Source organism: Gnatocerus cornutus, chromosome 1, assembly GCF_029298725.1.
Source record: "Gnatocerus cornutus isolate USDA-ARS CGAHR chromosome 1, icGnaCorn1.1, whole genome shotgun sequence".
In the NCBI taxonomy this organism is placed as follows: domain Eukaryota; kingdom Metazoa; phylum Arthropoda; class Insecta; order Coleoptera; family Tenebrionidae; genus Gnatocerus; species Gnatocerus cornutus.
Genome location: NC_142233.1, coordinates 33,537,480 through 33,558,590, shown reverse-complemented (window position 1 = coordinate 33,558,590; position 21,111 = coordinate 33,537,480). Strand labels below are relative to the sequence as shown.

At 39.0% G+C, this 21,111-nt stretch overlaps 4 protein-coding genes across 6 annotated transcripts; 2 read left to right on the top strand and 2 right to left on the bottom strand.

Annotated features, from left to right (window-relative positions):
• Positions 1-2,977: 2,977 nt before the first annotated feature.
• On the bottom strand, positions 2,978-8,248 carry LOC148181972 (1-acylglycerol-3-phosphate O-acyltransferase ABHD5-like). 2 transcript variants are annotated; one of them, XM_088045302.1, is made up of 6 exons: positions 8,124-8,248; positions 7,904-8,007; positions 7,555-7,634; positions 4,160-4,366; positions 3,677-4,112; positions 2,978-3,632 (listed from the first exon to the last, which is right to left on the bottom strand). In XM_088045302.1, the coding sequence occupies exons 2-6, from the start codon at positions 7,960-7,962 to the stop codon at positions 3,272-3,274; spliced, it is 1,143 nt and encodes a 380-aa protein (XP_087901428.1). In that variant the 5' UTR covers positions 7,963-8,007; positions 8,124-8,248; the 3' UTR covers positions 2,978-3,271. The 2 variants fall into 2 exon arrangements, with proteins under 2 accessions (XP_087901428.1, XP_087901420.1); XM_088045294.1 differs by lacking the exons at positions 7,904-8,007; positions 8,124-8,248 and adding an exon at positions 7,706-7,881.
• A 457-nt stretch (positions 8,249-8,705) lies between these two features.
• LOC148181971 ((Lyso)-N-acylphosphatidylethanolamine lipase-like) lies at positions 8,706-10,588 on the bottom strand. Its single transcript, XM_088033427.1, has 5 exons — positions 10,212-10,588; positions 9,961-10,167; positions 9,589-9,915; positions 9,428-9,542; positions 8,706-9,126 (listed from the first exon to the last, which is right to left on the bottom strand). The coding sequence occupies exons 1-5, from the start codon at positions 10,300-10,302 to the stop codon at positions 8,763-8,765; spliced, it is 1,104 nt and encodes a 367-aa protein (XP_087889553.1). The 5' UTR covers positions 10,303-10,588; the 3' UTR covers positions 8,706-8,762.
• Positions 10,589-12,576: 1,988 nt separating this feature from the next.
• Positions 12,577-14,636, top strand: LOC148181970 (cilia- and flagella-associated protein 337-like). Its single transcript, XM_088039996.1, has 6 exons — positions 12,577-12,639; positions 12,695-13,018; positions 13,071-13,223; positions 13,272-13,655; positions 13,707-14,177; positions 14,227-14,636. Exons 2-6 carry the CDS (start codon positions 12,752-12,754, stop codon positions 14,461-14,463), a joined length of 1,512 nt encoding a protein of 503 aa, XP_087896122.1. The 5' UTR covers positions 12,577-12,639; positions 12,695-12,751; the 3' UTR covers positions 14,464-14,636.
• Positions 14,637-15,789: 1,153 nt separating this feature from the next.
• On the top strand, positions 15,790-21,102 carry LOC148181969 (retinoblastoma-like protein 1). Of its 2 annotated transcripts, XM_088042277.1 has the most exons (17): positions 15,792-16,072; positions 16,187-16,417; positions 16,468-16,586; positions 16,636-16,845; positions 16,893-17,083; positions 17,130-17,423; positions 17,537-17,608; positions 17,663-17,697; positions 17,743-17,912; positions 17,961-18,150; positions 18,201-18,404; positions 18,459-18,636; positions 18,684-18,815; positions 18,859-19,019; positions 19,994-20,294; positions 20,341-20,459; positions 20,513-21,102. In XM_088042277.1, exons 2-17 carry the CDS (start codon positions 16,280-16,282, stop codon positions 20,819-20,821), a joined length of 2,823 nt encoding a protein of 940 aa, XP_087898403.1. In that variant the 5' UTR covers positions 15,792-16,072; positions 16,187-16,279; the 3' UTR covers positions 20,822-21,102. The 2 variants fall into 2 exon arrangements, with proteins under 2 accessions (XP_087898411.1, XP_087898403.1); XM_088042285.1 differs by lacking the exons at positions 19,994-20,294; positions 20,341-20,459; positions 20,513-21,102 and adding an exon at positions 19,509-19,850 and having other exon boundaries at positions 15,790-16,072.
• The last annotated feature ends 9 nt before the right edge of the window (positions 21,103-21,111 follow it).

Below are 21,111 nucleotides of genomic sequence, written 5' to 3'. Positions count from 1 at the left end.
AACTAAAGTTTTGTTCTTGTAGCGGCCAAAATGAAGTCTTGGAAGTTTTGAACTCCATTTTTTTCAAAAATTGAGCAGTGTAATACAGGCTTTCAGTTGGTTTAGGTTGCAAATGTCCACCCAAGGTCACGTCAAGTTAAGAAGTTTTTATCGTGTAATTCGTTCCTGTTGCAATCGTTGCAATGGCGGTGTGTTATGTGAATCGACCTTTGGCGGACAAAAGACGATCGATTTTAAACAGCAGTCAAATTTCACTTCAATTGGAACATCTTAAAGGACTCGCAACGTAATTTTGATAATCACCAAATTTTACGTCAAATTTTTGGAGATCAATGTTGCCAACCTTATCATCTTTAAACTTTCATGGTTAATTGATCAAGATTTCAATGTTAAATAAACAAATGACTATCAAAGTGGGAGATTGAAACCTTGATAACTTGAGAGTCTGAGTTCAGAAATTCCATTTTTTTGGTCCACATTGTATCTAGAGCTCATTACTATCGGTCCACTTAGTAAATAGTAAAGTTGGCAGCAGTCTCTAGCAATTTTTATCGGAAACAGTTGGCAGAAAAAGCGTTTGACCTTGAAACAATTGTGACATACGTAGAAGCTAATCGTCCTGCGGAAGTTTTCCAAAACTTATTAAATCCTTATATAAATCTCTCTTTTAGAACTAACCTTTGATTAATTCATAACTAATCTGAGATGTTGACACACCAAACCTTGACAACGTGTTAACCTCAAAAATCGTTATTCAATTTTCCTCTAATTTTCTCCCTAAAGAATTGAAAGCCGGATTTACACCCAAGAATTTTCGAAAATTTACACTGGAAAGTGAACTGATAGCAATGAGCTAGACTTTATATAGGTCGTACAGTGCAAAGATATATTATATTTATAATTTCTTTCGTTCAGTGAGAGATTGAATGACAGAAAAGTCACTAAATCTACACGATCAAAAGTGTACCACACGCGCGAAATTTAAAATAACAAAATAAGCCCACTTACCATCAACCCTGTCAACCCACAGTTTGCGTAGAAATTTAGTGTTTTTGGTGTACTTTGTGGCATAATTTGCTGCCAACCTATATGTCAACTCTCAAAATCTCTCAATCTCTCACCGGATATATTAAAAAGTTAGGTTGGCAGCAACTCAACCTTGACGCAACTGTGGCATGCGCCGAAGCTAATCGTCTTTCACAACATTGCCAAAATTTGTTTAATCTCTATTAAAATCATTCTTTTGCAACAAATTTTTAATTAGTTATTGATTAATACACTCAACTTTGACAACGTGTTAACCTCAAAAATCGCTACATTCAATTTTCCCCTAATTTTGTGCCCAAGGAATTGAATGCCTTATTTACACAAAAATGTTTTCGAAAATTTGCAGAGGAGAGTGGACTGATAGCAATGAGCTGCACTTCAGAGTCAGTATTAAGTTTGAAACTTCTACTGTAATTTTTTTTGTTTAAAGTTTCAATCACGACCTGCTGTATATTTACGACCTGTGCATTTGTGCAGTTCGACTGTTTCTCCGCATATGCTTTGGAGGCCGCCACTGCTCGGGCACTTTTGGGAATATTTTACCATATTGGGTTTATTACCAACATTGTTTTTGACATTTCAAATTTTAAGTTTGAATTTTCAAATTATTACACGTTGTTTGTTGCTTTTTCAAGTTTTCGTTGTGTGCTCTGTTTACGATTGTTCTACGTTTGTGTTTTTTGGGGCTTTCAAAAGTCAAAAATCTTACTAACCCCAAAATTCAATTTGTCAACAATGTCAAAAGCGCCCGAGCAGCAGCGCCCTCCTCGGCAAAAAATGTGTTTTCTCGGAAACATTCTTGATACGGGGAAATGAGATTTTGCACAGGCCGTAGATATACAGCAGGTCGTGGTTTCAACAAAGATGTTTTAGTATAACAGATTCGGGCATACAGTGTAAATAGAACATACGTTCAGTTCCAACATGTACAACGTACTTTTATAAAACTTCTCTTTCTTTCACACTGAAATTTTCATCGATGTTCAGTCTTTCCTTTTCTATAAGATCCAGCCAATAACGTTGGAGCACGTCAGTCGTGACTTATTTCTGTTTGACGCCAGAAATGTGACAGGACGGCGTCTTTCCGTTGCGTTTAAAGGTTACGTTCATGTTCCATGGTTCATTTGCAAACCGGTTAACATAATATTTGATTGTTTTGTATTGTGTTGTGTTGTATTTGACTTTATTTAAAAACTATCTTAGTGTGTGTAGTGTGTAACGCTTAAGCGAGCAATTTCACGCTAAATTTTCATTAATCTCTTATTTTAAAGGTTTCTCTTTCTTTAAATTCAAATCACGCGCTAACTCTCTTGACCAATCAATTTTATAGATACTGTAGAAAAAGATAGACTTATTTAGTTGTCAGTTTTCAATGTGTTAGAAAGGGACAAAACCAATGATGCTTTTCTGAGATTGTTCGATGATGTTGGCCCAGAGTTAAGACCTATCCCCGAATCTGTTATACTAAAACATCTTTGGGTTTCAATTATGATGAATTAACTTTGGAAATTTTAGACGACAAGGTTGGCATTGTAGTCCCAAAAAATTTGACATTTGCCGATTTTGACATGACAATTGCTGTGCATCAAGGTTACATCAAGGTACTTAATTAATTAGTGTGAGTCCTTAAACATATTCCAAGTGAAATAATTTTTCCCTCGGATGCAACAACTGCATAAAAACGGTAAAAAACTAATTTAATTCCGACACATTACATTGACAGCACACGATCATCTTTTGTGCCCCAAAACCCAATAATTTACATAGGACCGTCATTGCAACCTTTGCAACAAGAACAAATTACACCATAAAAATTTTAAAATGGATAGACATTTGCAACCTATGACAACTGTATAAGATCGCCCAATGGAAAAAAAATTGGAATTTCGTCGCTTTGTTGTCAGTGGTCGGTGATAAACAAACCCAAAAATCGAAAACATTTCAAAATATATTTATCACAAAAATGTTACAAAATCAACATCTGTAGTCACCGTTTGTACAAGTCTAAAAAATTACAAACAAGAAAAAGTCGCTTAAAATTAACATTTCGTTAAGATTTTCTACATCTGTCCAATATCCTGTCGTTACACTCTTAAAATACTTCATAAAAACTAACCACTCAATAAATAATATCAAAAAATATATTTTCCAATATCTTCGATTAAATAAATAAATTTATCTATAATACAATAAAAACGATGGTGAGCACCAAAAATCTATCAAACTAACTTTTTATTTCGTCTTCTTCCGACGTCTTCGCGTCACATTCCTCTCTGGGCATTAAAGCTAAATATTTATTCTTCACTACTTTGTCCGCATGGTGACACGCTTCTAGTACGATTTGGTTGAAAGCTTCCGGTTTGTCGGCATAGACGTGATGGCCAGCTCCAGTAATCACCTGTAGCTTAAAGTACGATCCGATTCTCTTATCTTTGATGATTTCCGCCGCTGAATGGTCGATCCACGACCTGGACCCATAAAGCAGTGTGATCGGGATATCTTTCCTCATTTTGTCAATTCTGTTGACCATGGGATTCTTAGCCCATCCAAAGCCGGACATCATGGAATGGAACGCACTCTCACCACTAAAAACCAAAGTAAAACAACAAACTAACAACAAATTTTGTACCTTGGAGTTTGCGAATTGCACTGGTAGATATACTGGGGGATGAGTTCGTTGGGTTGCACTGCGGCGGCGTACTTCTTCGTGATGTCCGGTCGCAACGTGTTAATAAACCACGGACCTAGAGGCCCGGCGACTCTAATCCCCGCTAGAGGGTTAAACGGCTGCAACATATAAGAGAGGGTGCGGATCCACAGCGGCAACTCCTTCATATCTGGAGGGCGCTCAGGAAACCCCCACGGATCCGCCAAAACCAGATATTTGACGTGGTTGGGGTAAGACAGCGCGTAGGACGCCGCAAGGAACCCCCCCATGCTGTGCCCCAACAAGACGAAACTCTCCAACTTCATCTCTTTCCGCCACTCTTCTATAGATTTCACCATTTGTTGCTCGGCTTCCATGGCGTCGTTGCTGAAGGTCGGTCGCGTGGATCGACCGAAACCTGGAGATCTCCGTCAGCGAGTTTTCAATAAAAATAAAAAAACAAACCCAATAAATCAAAGGCGTAGACCGGACGAGTCGCTGCGAAAGAGTCTAAGTTTAGGCACCATAGAGCCACACCGGCTCCTAGACCGTGGAGAAGAACCAAAGGAGTGTTGGGGGAGTCGGTGTTGAACGAAATCGTCCAAATTTTGTCGGCGGGCCCCACGACGGGGCCGATGTCGACGTACCATCCTCGGTAGGCTGCTCTGACTACTGAAAAATAAGGAAAACGCGGGTCAAAGGGTAATTTTCTGGCAATGAAACTACAAGGTTTTTAATTACTGCTGGAGTCCACGCGGTAGATGTAATGTTTCGCAATTTGTGGTGAAGACGTCACTGATTAGCAGTGACATTTTTGTTTGTTGCAATTATTGCAAACAATGCAACATAAAAATCGTCAGTGGGCATTGAAATTTTACGAGTTATGATGGTTATGATGCATAGCCTTAATTTAACGGACCAAAAAAGTATTTAGATTAGATTATTTATTCGTTTTTGGTCTGATTATACTAATGTAAAATTTAATGGGGTTTAACCGGATTAATTGTATTTGCCAACATTTTATTCGTGACATTTAACCCTTTAACTGTTGTAAACGTAACAAGAGCGTCCCAGAATTTGTGACCCAGAGAAAAGAGGCTTAAGGAGGCAACAAATCTGAACCAAAATTTCAAAGCTAAAATTTTTTAGCGAAGAAAATAATCGAGATAAGACGAAAAAACGGTAGCCAATCCCGAAGCAGAACAGAATTTGAAAATCGGTAACTATGGACACAAACTATCATTCATTGGTCAGATGAACATTACACTCTCGTTGCCTAGGAAATTGGGATGGCGCTTTACTCCATGTCTCGAATAAGCTTCCGGGATTGGTTGTTAATTGTTTATCCTTTCTCGAATACTTTTAAAGTTGATAAATTTTTGTTTTGAAATCATCCCCATGAGTTCTGGGACACCTGTATACAGGGTGTCCCAGAACTCATGCCTAGCCGAAAACCGGGGATATCGGGAAAAGGTGTGAATGTGTAAATTGCTGAAAAAAAAGTTCCAGCTCCAACAGAAACTGAGAAAAGACATGACAAAGTTGACCAATCACAAGGTCGCGTGGAGATGGTCTGGAGGATACACTGGCGTGTTGCTAAGAAACCAGTTTAAATTTTCTTCTTTGAATTTGGATGAACAATCTGGTCCACTATAAGTTTCACTGACGTTAGAATGACAGGCTTCAATAAATCTAACTCATATTGAACTTAGTGTGCAGAAACGGCTCAGGGTACTTTAGAAATTGACTAGAGGGTTGAAGACTACTGGTTGACGAGCGTTGAATGACAAGAGACACACCTGGAGGACAACTGACACAGTGAAAATCCAAGTGGAGTGTGAAACGGCGTTTCTTTTGGTTTTCCTTGCTTGCTGGTTTCCTAGTTGCTGTTTGGTGGTAACAAATATCCTAAAACGGTTCAGGAGTACTCGGCGGCAGAATGCCTCGAAATGCGTCTTATTTTTGAAGAGTGCTATCGAAATTAGTATTAGCAGCAAGAACGTACCGAGGACGTTGTCCAGGTCGTGATTATTATCCGGACAACAAAACGATTCTTAGTGTTGTTTCTCGGGCTGGACACACTGATCAGTTATTAACAGATCGGCGCGAAGTTGGTGGAGCACCAAGACAGGCCAGAACTGTTGAAAATGAAGAAGCCGTTTTGGAAGCGGTTGATGAACACTCCACGCAAAGTATCTGAACTGTGGCACGCCAGTTAGAAATCGGAAAATCTTCTGTACAAAAAATTCTCGCGACAGATCACCGGCACCCGTACTTACCAAGTCAAAGTTTGGTTAGAAGAGCTCATCTATGTCTCCAAAATAATGGTGGTTTGTTCAAGCATTTGATTTAACCATTACATTATGTGCCTTGTTCTGTTTCTTGTTGTAATAAAAGGGTTCTTTTTAGAACCGTCATTGTGTGGTTTTTATCTGTCAAATTGACATTAGATGTCAGTTATAAAAATGTAGTGGACCAAATCAATTTTCCTTTTTAGGATTTAATTATGAAACCTAGCAACGTTAATATTATTTGTGCTTGAGCGTCTGGGATTGGTCAGTTTCGTTAAGCAATTTCTCAATTTTAATGCACATCAGGACAAAACAAATTGCATTTTTGGCGTCCTGATTGCTGTCGGCATCCGCCCTTTTTCGGCTAGGCGTGAGTTCTGGGACACCCTGTATACGTTTTGACATTTTTTTCATAAACTACAAAGGATGAGAATTTAAAGTTTTGGAAACAAAAATAAGCGAATAAGGCAAGTCGAATGACAATATTCACATATTCGTGACACTTCCGGTTATGCCGGAAGTAGTAGTCAACTTGCTTATTAAAAATTAAACACCCCATATATTATTGAATTTGCAGATTCCAAATTAAGGGTGACTTTATGTATAATATGCTATTCTTAAATTGAACCATTTCAGAGATATCTTGATTTTTCAAAAAAAAATGCAAACAAAAGTGATTTTTTTTTCCGAGATAAGTAACCTATAATCTATTTCAAAATCGCCATGTTAATTGAAAAATAATCACAATACAAACGTATAATAAAATTTTGCGTTAACTTTATGTATTGAACATATATTTCCTACTAAAAATACGGAAAAAAGTGTTTTTACTCTTTTGTTTTCAATTTTTTTAAGTATGCTTTAGAATGGTAACAATTCAAATTTACATGAATCTTTTAAAAACAAATTTGGTGGTCTAAAAATATGCTCAAAAATTTTTTCTTTTTGAAAAATTAAGACATTTCAGAAATTATACAATTTAGGTGTGCAGAAAGTAATCTTTAATTTGCATATAAAATTTAAAAGTGCAGTAAAATATGGAGGTGTTCTATTTAAAATAAGCAAGTTGACTGCTACTTCCGGCATAACAGGACGTGACACGTAAATGTGGATCTATTTATTCGATTCGCCTTATCTGCTTTCTTTTTTCCCCAAAGTTTCAAATTCTTATCATTTGCATTTTCTGAGAAAAATATCAAAACGTTTATAACAGTTAAAAGATTAAGACTTCAAAATGGCGGCCAAAAAATACAGACTCGCCCACTCAAGACATTATTGAATTATATACCTTCCTTTATAGAGAAAGTAATACAGAATTTTACCTTGAATTAGATCCCAAATTAAGAAAAACAAAGTATCAAATTGTTCAAACCGGAAATGTATTTTTTTTGACCGCCATTTTGAAGTAATTAATGTCAAGTGGTACCAACGGGATATTTTTCCCTTGAATTAGTTTGATTTTGCTTTTATAACCCGCCCTCCCAAAATTCGATTGGATATTCCCTTAAAAATTGTTTTGACACCCTGTATACGTCCATCCCGGATTGTAGGTTAGGTAAAACTACTTACTTTGAAGAATTTTTTTCTCCAAAGCTCTCAGCATAGTCTCCGAGTACTTATTCCATGACAACCATTCGGGGCTAAACCAGCTAGAATTAAAGAAAACCATCAGTGTTACCTGTCAAAATGTGAGGTTAACTTATGTAATTTTGGCACTCACCTGAGTATATAAATACCAATTCTATAATACAACGACGAGAAACTAACGAGCAGTGTGCAAAAAACGGCCAACATAAATTTGAAAACGGTTTCAGTCATGTTAAATCGAAATCGAATTTGAAAATGACACTGACAGGGGAAATTGGGGTGGGCGAATGACAAATTTCGCTAATTTGTTTGTACACAAAACAGAACTTACCCGTTGGCATGATTCGCCTGTATAATCTCAGACTTGATGGGGTTTGCTACAGTGGACATTGTCTGATTGTCCACATGAATAACGGTGGAACGGTTTCAACCTCACTGGAATCAATGCGAATTAAAATTCTCATTGTTTAAGATAAACGCGCTATTATCAATATTACTCATAAGCGGAATTTGAACCCCGCATATTGTCCGCGTCAAATTGGGGCACTTACCTTACACTTGCAAGTTTGCAACAAGCTTTTCCACTCACACAATTTACTGTTAAAAACGTTGTTGTTTATAATAAATAAGACGTTAGAGTGATAACGAAAGACCTTGACTTGCATCCATAAAACAGTTTATTTCCTCGTCATTTTATTTTTGTTTTTCTTTGACTAAATTGTTGAGGCACGTGCTTATCTGCCGTGATCTGATAATGAAAGGGGGCAAAGGCCACGGGCATAACCGCTGCTAATTAAAGAAGAATTATTATTAGTACTTAAGAAGGCAAAGATTATCTGCCTAGTCAGGCATGAATGATCAATTATATTGGCGTGGACGTGTTATCAGTCTGATAATAATTTGCTGATCGGGCATCAAACTCCAAGTTAGCGGATCTCACAACGACCAGGAGGCCTTACATTATTTTTTATGTTGGTACTCCTGTGATTGACACCCCAAACTTCCCTACTAAGCTTTTTCTGCGGTGACTAGTAATGCAGCAAAAAAGTTGGAGAAACTGATTGTCATTGAGGTCGCTCGTTGCGCAATACCACGTCACAATTTAGCGGAGTCATGTTATAAAAACGTACAAATAAAAAAATACTGTGCTTTAATTAGTTCGCTTAATATAAATATGTTTCGATGTAAAACTACGAGGCCGCAACTTGAATTTCTGTAACAATAGGGTCCTGTTGCTCCTCCAGGCTCTCAAGAGGAACAGTAATCACATCTTTCCCCCTTTCTACATAATCACAGACATCCAAGACAATCTGATTAAAGCATTCAGGGTTGTCGGCATGGACGTGGTGGCCTGCTTCATCCACCACTGCTAGTTTAACATACGAAGCTGCTCTTAGTTCTTTGAGCTTCGTCCCTACTGACTTGTCCATCCAGGTGTGGGATCCGTTCATTATGGTAATAGGTACTCGTTTATCCAGTTTGTCTATTCTGTTGATCATGGGGTTTTTGGCCCATCCGAACCCTTTGATCATCCGGTGGAAAGCCGTTTCACCCCTGTAACCAAACAACGAGAATTTATCGTGGTACTGTAGCCGGCGCCAAATACCGCGTTATGACTTAATGGGGGTTCTAACCAGTACTTGATTCTTAGATTTTGTCATTTATGACAGGTACCGACATCATCTCACACCCTTCCTTCAGAGATAGTCGGGTGATCACTTTTACCGATGCCTGTCATAAATTACAAAATTTAAAAATCAGCTACTGTGGTGGTCTTGTCCCTTTGGCAGTTAGGACCCCAATTAAGTCATAAACACGGTATTTAGTGCTGGCTTCAGTACAGTTAAATTATTACGTTGGTTTCTGCGCGTTGCACTGGTAAATATAATCAGAGATAATCTCATGGTCCTCCAACCGTCCTGCGTACTTGTTGGAGATGTCTGACCGCATCTTCTTCACGATCCATGGCCCTGAAAACTGAAGATAGTCTCATCGTCAATTAACCAAAATTTTTACCAAAAGGTCCGGCGGCTCTGACTGTGGCCAAAGGATTGAAAATAGTGAAGGGGTACAAGACGATCCCCAAAGTTTTAAGCCACAGAGGCGGTTTGAAGTCTGAGGGCTTCTCGACGAAGCCCCAGGGATCCGCGAGGATCAAATGTTTGACTTGTTTGGGGTACGACATCGTGTAGCTTGTCGCTAAGTAGCCCCCCATGCTGTGCCCCAAGAGGATGAACTGGTCGAGGTTGACTTCTTTGCGCCATTTTTCGATGGATTCGACGATTTCGCGTTCTGCTTCTAGGCCGTCGTTGCTGAAGTCGGGTCTGGAAGATCTTCCGAAGCCTGTGGGATGACAATGTTTGGAAGAAGAGTTGGTTGCCTACGTACCTAAGATGTCGATGGCATAAACGGGTCTGTTGGCCGCCAAGGAGTCTAAATTTAAGCACCAGAAGCCCACCCCTGCGCCAAATCCGTGGAGGAGCACCAGGGGGAGGTTTTTCGACTCTGTGTTCATTGCGATGGTCCATATTTTAGCCCGTACGTTGGGTTTGTGCTCGATCATGACATGCCATCCTTTGTAAGCCGTCTGCAAAACTGTACCAGAATTTAATTACAGTGAAACTGAAGAAATTAAATACCTTCAAATATTTTCTTCTCCAACGAGATGAGCTTATTTTCGGAATACTTCACCCAGCCACATTTTTCTTGATTTTCTTCAATTACTGACATTTCACTTGAATTTTGATATTTTTTTTATTGAATTTTTTCGACATATAACCTTACTTTTGGAAGGACGGATAAAACGAGTGTCGCTATTGATTTAAATTACGACAGATTGAATCGGATTGAATAATACGACAGTTATTGTTAGACTAGATAAAAACATGATTCAGCAGGTCGGAGATAATTACAGGGGAACGCAGTGAATTCGCAAAATTATTGTAGAAGTGGGAACGGAATCACTGCGTGATATTTTGTTAAGGTGGGCACACAAGGGGACGCGCCCACCAAGGAACAATTAAAATTCATTATAAAAGCGGTGGAAGCTTCTGTATGGCGGATTCCCTCAAATTGGGGAAGTTTACGGGTTTTGTCCGCTGCTGAAAGGTTCTACTGTATTCTCTTTGAAACAGTTGAACAATTAAGTAGCATTACGTGTCTGTAGCTTTAAAATTTTTGTCGTGAGGTCAAAAACCCATCGAATTTGGTGGTTTTATGGCATCACTAGAGCGAATTGAAAAGTTAATAAACCAGTTGTGGCAACAAAAACTCATGAAACGAAAAAATTAAATGCAGACTGTTAAATACGTCAGCAATGACGATTTACGAGACTTTATTTATTTTCTCTTATATGTTATCAGTGTTATCAATTAGATAACAAAATATTTAGCGAGTGTTGGGTCGATTTCTGAACATATGACATAAGAAAATAACATGGGAATTAGAATGTTTTTTATGCTCTTCCGTCTTTTCAAATTAAATTAGCTTAATGACTTATTGTGCTCAAGAAAATTCTTATTCTGAGAGCTATTTTTAGAATTCTGTGTTATTAGGGAATTAGTAAAAAAATGAATAATTTTGAAAGTTGTGTGACTGCAAAATGAAGAATTGTCTCTGTGTAGCGTCGCTTTGAGCCTAAACTAACTTTTTCACTGTAAATATGTCTTTCCAAAGCAATTTTATGGTCCGTGCGTACATTTGGTATTAGTTTAGACCAGACAATGTCGCTCTCCAATCAGAGTGTTTTCTGCTCCAATTTTCAGTAACACCAACTTAAAAATGTCGAGTGGGAAATTTGAAATTTTACGTTTTGATTCGATTTTTTGAATAATGCCGCAATATCATATTAAATCCTATAAATGCCTCTCGAATTTAGAACTTCTTAAACCATAATCCACCAGAAACCGAATTTTATTTATAGAGATTCGGGAGAACAGGAAAAAATAAAATTCAAAAACTTTCAGAATAATCTTATTATAGAAAACTTATCCAGACAAAAATTACACCTTTAGTTTCCATAATTTAAGTACCTCTATATCACCAAATAAATTATATCGTGTAAAAACATGCCAATTAGCGCCGCTTTAATCAATAAACTCGTTAATCTTGGAGCTATGTTTGATCAATACCAAATTAAAGCAGCGTAAGTTCTGCCGATATTTGTTTACTTGTGTAGATATTGGTAAAATGGAAGGAAAAGATTTGGATTTGAACACGAGGTAATTAATGATTATATTTAATTTGTGATTAAATTTGCTGCGCCTGTTAAAAGAGTGGTCAAGACAAGTCAAAATGAGAGCTATGGCGGACCTACAACAAGAATTTTTAAAAACCTCCATAAAATCATCAAAATTTGAAGTCACATGATGCTGACTTTATTTGCTTGTTTATGTTAAATAAGTACGTAAACAAGGCTTTTTTAATTAAAAAAAAATATCCAAAGAATGGAAATTATCCAATATCAGTTCAAACTACACAAATAATCCAAAAATCCAAGGATTTCAAAGGATATGAATAAGAATGCAAGGAATCCAAAAATCCAGTTTTATTAAGACTGCTTTACATTTTTTTTTGCACGTTGGCGGCTCCGCTTATCTGCAACATTACACGTATCAACCTCGAATAACTGCCAAAAACACATTTTAATGACAGACAGGGCTACCAACACAAATTTAAATATTAAAGTCTTCTTTTTCCAAAACGAATTTTGAAAAAATCTCCGACACTTCTTTTCAGTCTGCAGCACACCGAGTCCGAAACTCCCACCTCATTGCAAGAACTCATCGGAACTTTTACCTCATCCCACCTAGAAAAAATAGAATCCATCTTCAAATCCAACGACTCTCAACTCAATAAAGAAGATTTTTTAAACGCAGTAAGCGACACTACTCAACTTGACTGCCCCCAGCACATCCTCGCTCTCTTCGATGCACTCAACACGAAAGAAGAAATGACAATAACATGGACGGACTTTGTAGGCTTTCTCATCCAAAATATAACTCGCGACTCCACAACTCCTCTTAGTCTTCAGTTGGGGACGATTGTAACCACACCACAGACACGAGTGTACGCTGCTGACTTACTGCAGAAATTTTTAATAACTCGAAGTATTATTTTACAGAGAGAGGCTATTATTAAGATTGTCTTGATAGAAACAGACAAATACTTCTGTTATGCAATGGTCTCTAAGCATGGCCGAGTTGGTTTGTACGACGGTAATCTCAATTTCTTGACCACTTATCAGTTGATCATGACGAGGGAGGATATCAACGGACGGGAAGAAGACCGAAGACGAAGAAATCGATGGGTAACGGACGCGATCTTCTGTGTGGATGTTCTCATGTTTATTGTTACCAACACTGCAAGAAGTGTCGTTATTTATGAAGCGTCCGGACTCAAACACGTGCCGATGTGGCTCATTTTGAGCACCCCCAACATTATACAAGTAACCTACACTCATCATCTAACATCTGCAGATATAACAGTACCAATTTCAGTGTTTTGCGTATAAAGGTAGCGCCGCTGGGACTGAAAGCATCTTGTATGCCGGTGACGACAGCGGTTTGATCCTCTCCTTTGTTTTCATGCAGCCCAAAGTGTTGCTTTTGAGGAAGAAGCACAACGACAAAATGAGTCTTTTCTATTGGAATGTAACTAACCTTTAGTAGTGACAGGACCGCTTTTTCAAATCGTTTTAGGAGCTACCGGAAGAAACAGACTTCGTTGTTGTTAAACGACTCGGCCGAGCCCACCAACAGGGTGTCAAGCGCCTAATTTTTTTCCCAGACAACGAAACTCTCATATCTTGCAGTAGAGACCAAAACGCGTCTGTAGTCATCAAATACACGGGCAACAAAAGCGCCCCTTACACCTTCAAGATCCCAAAGGGTTGTAACAGTTTCGCGTTGAGCCGCGAGTGCAAAATTCTTATCACTGGAAGCACCGACGGCATCTTAAGACTTTGGAACCCAATCATCACCTCCAAACCTGTGGGAATATTATCAGGGCACCACGCCGCTGGAATCGTCGATATCAAAATCATGAGCAAACAGAACTTATTTATGACTTGTTCAAGCGATGGCGTAAAAGAAAGACTAAGACTCGAATCATTTCATTCATATTTGTTCTTTTAGACGTTCAGTTTGTGGGATATCAGCGAGCAGAAGTGCTTCCAAACCTTCACCATCAACTTCCCGTCCTTTTCAGTTTTCGGAAAGCTGATAGAATGGGGCGCCGAGTGCATTTATCCAGGCCCTAAACGCGATGAAGACGTCGACATTTGGGTGAGGTCCCCAATCCTGGTCGCCTGTTGTAACCACGTCGCGGTAGTCAGGATCCTCCACCAAAAACAAGAAGGAAATGGTGCTCAGGTTCTCTCACCACCGCCGTTACAGAACAGCGTGTTGGTTCCGAAGACTTGGAAGACCTCTGACAGCTTTAACATTTCCAACAGTGACGATGGGGGCGAAATTGACGACAGTGTCGTCGAAAAACGGATAAAAGAATTGGAATTTATTCTTGAGAGAGACCTTTTTGCGGACAGTGAATTCGGGCGGAGCGACATCAATTTTAAAATCGCCACGTTGGAGCGAAGAAAACTGCATGTAATTAGCTTAATTAAACTAAAAAACGCACGAAACATTTTTTTTTTAGATGCAGGAAAACGTGGCAAGGGGGGCTCCGTACCTAGCTCTCGATCTGCACGAGGTGAATGATATCCGCTTGACTCCCGATCTTCCCGTTCCAAACAAGAAGAAAATCAAGAATCTGGTAGAAAAAATTGAGCAGGTTTTGCAAGAGGCGACTTCCAGAGATTTGATTTTTTCCGAGCCTTCGTCGAGTCGCTCCCCCAGGTCCTCAAGAAGCAGCATCGTAGAGTTCGAGTATTGATTGTAATACAGTACACTCTCGATAATTTGAACCTCGATAATTTGAATTTCCTCGTTAATTTGAAGTAAAATCGCATACTTTCTCCCGCCAATACTCTATAATTTGAATTTTTCTCTCCTGAACTCTCGTTAATTTGAAGTTTGAAGAAAATTTCTGAACAAACCATTGTTAAAAATTCCATTTCAATTTTAAAATCAAATTTTACATTTTTTTGACTTATGTTTATTAATAAAGGGTTCTCGGAAGTTTTGTCGTAACATAAATCTGTTTCACCAGAAGAATCAATTGCTTACAAAACATAAGCAGTTCAGTGTTGCCAGGTAATTTTCGAAGCTGTTTTACAAAATATTTATTGATTCTGAGAAAATATTAGATATAATAGATACATAGTTCCACAAGCAAAGTTTTTTAGTAATTTCTAGATATGTAATGCTTTTACCATTTGGTGACAATTTGACAAATATCACACAGTTTTTGTTTGATGTTTTGCAGAAATTGCTTTTAAAATATCAGCATTGTATAACTCGCTTTCCTGAACAACCAATCAAAAAGTCGCATATTAAATTCGATGCCTACAGTCAATTTAGGTGAACAGTTATTTTTTTCTTAATGTTGGACTCTTGATGAATTAGATTTGGAAATTTTGAGTTGACAAAATTGGCAACGTTGTCCCCCAAAATTTGACATTTGCTATGACATGAAATTTGGTGTTTTTTAAGGCTACCTAATTAATTAATTAGTGCGAGAGGGTCCAAGCAAATTAAATTTTCCATGCTGTTTAAAAACGGTAACAAATGGAATTTTGACATTAATTTAACAGGAACGAAATACCCAAAGAAAATTTCAAAATCTTTTTGTAACCTTGGGTGGGCATGTTGCAACCTTAACTAATTGTAGAAAAATCCTTTGCAGGAAAAATGAAGGTTAGAGTCTGCCAAATAAAATTCATGGAGTCTAGGGATTTTTTTAGTTAGAATCTAGGGATCATTGAAATTTTGACCTGGCAACAGTGAACTTATTTCGTTTTCCTATGTTTTTTTCTTAAAGCGGAGTTAGTGGATTTTACGCTTTCTTTTCTGATTGGTTTGTTTATTGTGACTATTGTCTGTTTACTTTCAAACTCTCGTTTATTTGAATTTTTTCGTTTATTTCTCTCGATTATTTGAATTATACTATATTTTAAACTCTCGATAATTTGAACTTTTTGCCAGGTCTTTTGAGTTTCAAATTATCGAGAGTCTACTGTATTTCTTTTCTAAAAACTTAAATAAACTGCTGTAATCTGGGGGAATTGTTGCTCGAGTGAAACTCCCCAGACCCTAGACTTGTTTTGGTGGATTTAGTGTTGTGATTGGTGTCCTTTGTTGTTGATGGCGCGAAGTTTTGGCGGGAAAGGCGTAGTTTATCTTTTTGTTTACACGAGCGGAGGGCAGTTCGGTTGGAGCGTCGTTGCAACAACTCATTAGAGCCGTTGTGCGGTTAAGTGGTGCAGTTAAACAACCTGTGTGTCGTTCGGCGCGTGTGGATTCTCTCTAAATTGAGGTTATATGTAGGCTATCGCTTTCATGCGCAGTTCATTGTCGTCCACTGAGTGATCAACAAAAAATGTGTACGTATTCGCGCGTAAATCACGAAATATTTGGGAATTAAGCGTTGCAACGTTCTCAAAGACAACTCTCCACGAGTTGCCTCCCGATTTCCAATTGTGTTGTATTGTTTTTAGTGGCATCTTCCCGCCTTTTGTAGGCGTTGTCAGAGTTCAATGGTGGCGAATAGTTGAAATATTGGCTTGAAGAGTGCGAATACAGGTAGAAAAATGGTCCTCTCCAGCGAAATAGACGTCGTTTTGGAAGACCGACACACGGAATTATGCAATAAATTGAAACTAGATTTTTCCGTCGTCAATGACTCCTGGGACTCCTTCCAGTCCATTAGCAAGAATTACACATTAGAGGTGCGTTTGCTTAGAACCCTACAAGTTTACCTGCATTGTTTTCTCAACAGGGAGAGCCTCTCCATTGGATTGGCTGTGCAATATACGTGGCCTGTTGGAAGTCCTCAACTAACAACCTTCAGGGGAGCTGCGTGAGCTTGACGAACCTCCTGCGTCATTGTAATTTAAGGTAGAACAATGCACTTGCATCCAGTGCAGTTGTAACAACTCACTTTCAGCATTGCGCAGTTTTTCTTCAAAATCAAACAATGGTCTGACATGGCCAGCCTGCCTGGAGACTTCAAAAGGAGGATAGCATACCTGGAGGACAGCTTCGCCGTCGCTTACAACGTGTTCAAGGAGTACCAACCTCTTTTCCAACTCATCTTCAAAGCTCCTGAAATCAGCGACGCTGATCTGAGCAAACAACACAGAAACAGGAAGCAAAAGTAACTACACCTCTAATAAAACAATTTTATTGTTGTCTTGATTTCAGGACTGTGCCTTGCACTCCCTTGAAAGTCTTTGAGTTCTGTTGGACCCTGTTCATTTCAATCAAAGGCGAAGACAACAACTACAACAACGATTTAGTCACTTCCTGCCATCTCCTCATCGCGATCTGCGATTGGGCTTTCAGAAACGCGTTGATCGCCGATCGTAGAGATCTTCTGAATGCAGACTTCAAAGGTAGCCCCATGGGTCCCCCAGTTTGTTAGTAACTTGAAGTTTGTAGGCCTCCCCCTTGATTGGTCGACTTCGACTTACATACCGCCCCCAGAAGCCCCCTGTGTCGTCAGTCTACTTTGCCCCAGCCCCAACATGATCACTGAAGTGAAATACATCAAAGAGTACCAATTTAAAAAATCAATCAAAGGCTTGTTTGATCAAGGGGTACTTTCGGGGACCGATTCCGACAATGGCGACGTGTTTGATTCCTCGGTATTTGACCACAATTTTAAAAATCTCGGAAACAATTACGAGAGGAACTATTTGAGCAAAACGGATTTCGACGAGAGGATTTTTCTAGGTGAGCTGTTGTAGCAGTCATATGTTTTTTGTTGGCCAGGTGTTCCAAACAGCTGACTAATTGTTACCTGAGCATATGGTCTTGACCTTGGATTGAACACCTGTTATTTACAGCTGAGTACAGAAGAAAGCTACTAGTGAGGGAACAAAACCAAAGCCATGGATCTTCAGAGCAGGAGCATAGTGGTAATTTGAAGTTTGCTGTGAAAAAAAACAAAAGATAACTGTCATTTTTTTTAGTGGATGCAGCTAGTCCTGAGCCCGCCTCCAACATGGTCAGTTTTTCACTTAGAAACTAAGAGATTTTATTGTTTTTTTAGGTTGTTAACAAGGAGTGTTTGACTCCACTGACTGGACGGGAATATTTGGGCCCCAAGGAGCACCACGATTCTACCCCCCTGGTCACGGCTACGGAGAGTATTAACAAACTGAATAGTTTGCTCCACGGCCGCCAGCCAGCCCCCAGTGAAGCCCTCGTGCAATTATTCGAGTAATTTCTCGTTTTTGTGGTAAATCCACCCCTTGACTGATTTTTTAGGTCTTGTACCAGAAACCCCACTGAAAGAATTAATCAAATCGTCACTGACTTGGGCCAAAGGTTCATCAGCGCCTGTCCCTCTGAGCAGAGAGAAGTGGCCCAGAGGAGGCTTCAACTTGCAATAACTTTGTTTTATAAGTTTATAGAGAATGTTCTGCAGAACGAGCGCTCCATGCAGTCGGATATCTCTGTAATTAGTTTTTAGGGGTTGCTGAGGGTGACTATAGTGTTTTGTTTTAGGCCATCGTGGAAAAAGACGTCTTTTATGAGTGTATGTTTGCCTGTTGTCTAGAAATTGTGATTTATTCGTATAATAGTCGGCAAAAGTTCCCCTGGATCTTAGAGGCGCTGCAGATACAGCCCTACAATTTCGTCAAGGTCATCGAGCTGATCATTCGCTCCAAGGACAAGCTCTCCAGGGACACGACCAAGCATTTGAACATGGTAACTTCCGGAAATCTTCCAATTACTTTTTTCTACCAAATTTCTTCGTTTCAGATCGAGGAAACGATTCTATCATCCTTGGTGTGGAAGTCCGACAGCCTAATCTGGGAGGCCATCAACTCCTCGGACAAAGAAGTCCCGAAATTCGAGGAGACGGCGCTGCCGGGCCACCTGCAGAACGAGCCAAGCTCCGATAGTTCAACCCTAAGAAACATTCTTAACTCCGAATCAAGTAAAATGGTACCAAATCACGATCGATTTCTTATAAAAATGTTTCAGGGCAAGTCCTTTCGCCAGGACCGTCCATCACTGATCGGTTCCAGTCACCGGTGGCTCACAACAGTGTTGTGAACAGAGAACTCTTTCCTTCAGTGGGGTCAAATCAGTCGTTACTTCAGCACACGCATCTAAGTAAGTGGAAAATTGGGGAGATTTCGTAATGATTTTCGTTTAGTGATCAAGGATCGTACTGGGAATACGAGGATGATTCCCATCGTGAACAACGAGGCGCAGAAAGTTCAGTCTCCGGTGCCTCAGACTACTCCGAAGCGGGCAGAGAATCTCGCTGGAGGGAGGCCGAAGAGGACCGGAGGAGTGTCCATCGTCTTCAGAAAGGTATTAGTCTTTAGTGGGAACTGTAACCGGCACCAAATACCGTGTTTGACTTAACTGGCGTCCTAACTGCACAAAGGGACAAGACCACTGCAGTTGTTGATTCTTAAATCTTGTAATTTATGACAGGCATTGATAAAAGTGATCACCCGACTATCCCTGCCTGATGGAAGGGGTGTGGGGTGATGTGGGAACTTGTCATAAATAATAAAATTTAAGAATCAAGTACTGTAGTGCATTAAGTCATAAACACGGTATTTGGTCCCGGCTATAGTACTTAAGTGATGACTCATTTGTTACATGTGCTCCATTAACCTGGAATTCACCAAAAATGAGCGTTTTATGGAGCAGATGTGGAATAATAAAAAATTCGCTGAATTACCCATAAAATTAAATCCAACCCCAGTTTATTATCGGATGTTTGTTCCAAATTTCCCAGATGTTCCAACTCTAATCGAATTCAAAGTTTTTAACTTGGAACTCTAATTTCAGTTTTATAACTTATCGGGGGAGCGCATGGAGCATCTGTGTACGCATCTAAAGATCACGAATGTGGACACAAAGCGGAAAATCTGGACAGCCTTTGAAGAGCTCGTTCGCAACTTAAAAACTAACAAAAATACGAATTTTAATAAATATTGGGTTTGCCCTAAAATGAAATTTTCTAAAATCTCTATTTCTTGTTCTAAAATTTTGCAATTTGACACAGTTATTAAACAATTGAGAAGTAGTAACCTCCCTAAATTTCATTGCCATAACCTAAAAACTAACAAGGATACGAATTTTAACAAAAAATTTAAAATATTTGGTTCGTCCTAAAATTAAATTTTCTAAAATCTCTATTTCTTGCTCTAAAATTTTGGAATTTGGTACAGTTATTCAAAATTTTAGATGTAGTAACCTCACCAAATTTGATTGTCATAACTTGAAAACTAAGAAAAATACGAAAGTTTTTAACTTGAAACCTTTAATTTCAGTTTTATAACTTATCGGGGGAGCGCATGGAGCATCTGTGTACACATCTAAAGATCACGAATGTGGACACAAAGCGGAAGATCTGGACCGCCTTTGAGGAGCTCGTCCGCAAGAATAACTGCGAATTGATGAAAGACCGAAACTTGGACCAGTTGCTCATGTGTGCGGTTTACATGATCTGCAAATTGACTAAAATCGACAAGAGTTTTGCGGAAATTATTAAGAGTTACCGCACTCAACCACAGGCTAGCAGTGATATCTATCGCAAGGTCTTAGTCCACAGGAGAAGAACCAAAGTTATTGGTAAAAATCTCTTCTAATCTGAACGTGGACTAACTGTTTTGTTTAGATGGAGTGACCAGCGACGCTCCTGAAGAACGAGGGGACTTAATCCACTTTTATAACAACGTCATCATCCAAGCGATGAATAAATTCGCACAGAAGTTCGTGGAAAAAGGCCCCGAACACGTACGTGGTTCTCCTGAAGGAAAAGAGTTTTTTTTTCTAAGTTTTTCTTCCAGAACGGCGATATTCTTCTAAGTCCGCTCCCCGCCTCCAGAGGCCAAGTGGTGCAGGTTCTGGACAACATCTTCATCAAGCCTTTGGAGAGCCCAACTCTGCCTCTCGCCAATGGAAAAGTTCTGAACTACTACTTTAGCCGCAGTCCTTCGAAAGACTTAAAAGACATCAACAAAGCAATCAAAGGCAATGGTGTGACAGGAAAGCGACTCTTAGTAGAAGGCGAAAACGAATTACCAAATACCAAGAGAGTCGCCAATAGGAAAGTTCAGTCTTTGATCGAGGAGAGAAGAAATCAGAATACTGAATAACTTCGAGTTAGTTTCGTATTAAGTCTAAATCTTATAATCATTTTAATCTTAATTATGACTGTAAATGTTTTTGAATTATTTTGTGATTCTAGGAGTTCGAGTTTGTACACTACCGTATCATGCTTTGAAAATAATTTATTTAACTTCGCCATTTTTAATCGTTTTTATTCAAAAGAAAAGTTGCTAAATTTTATCGTGTTGCCGTTTAAATCGCCGGGGTAAGATTTACCTAGGCGGTGGGGCAGTTATTTCTTTGTAAAATAAAGTTCGCATATTTTAAATGAGTGATT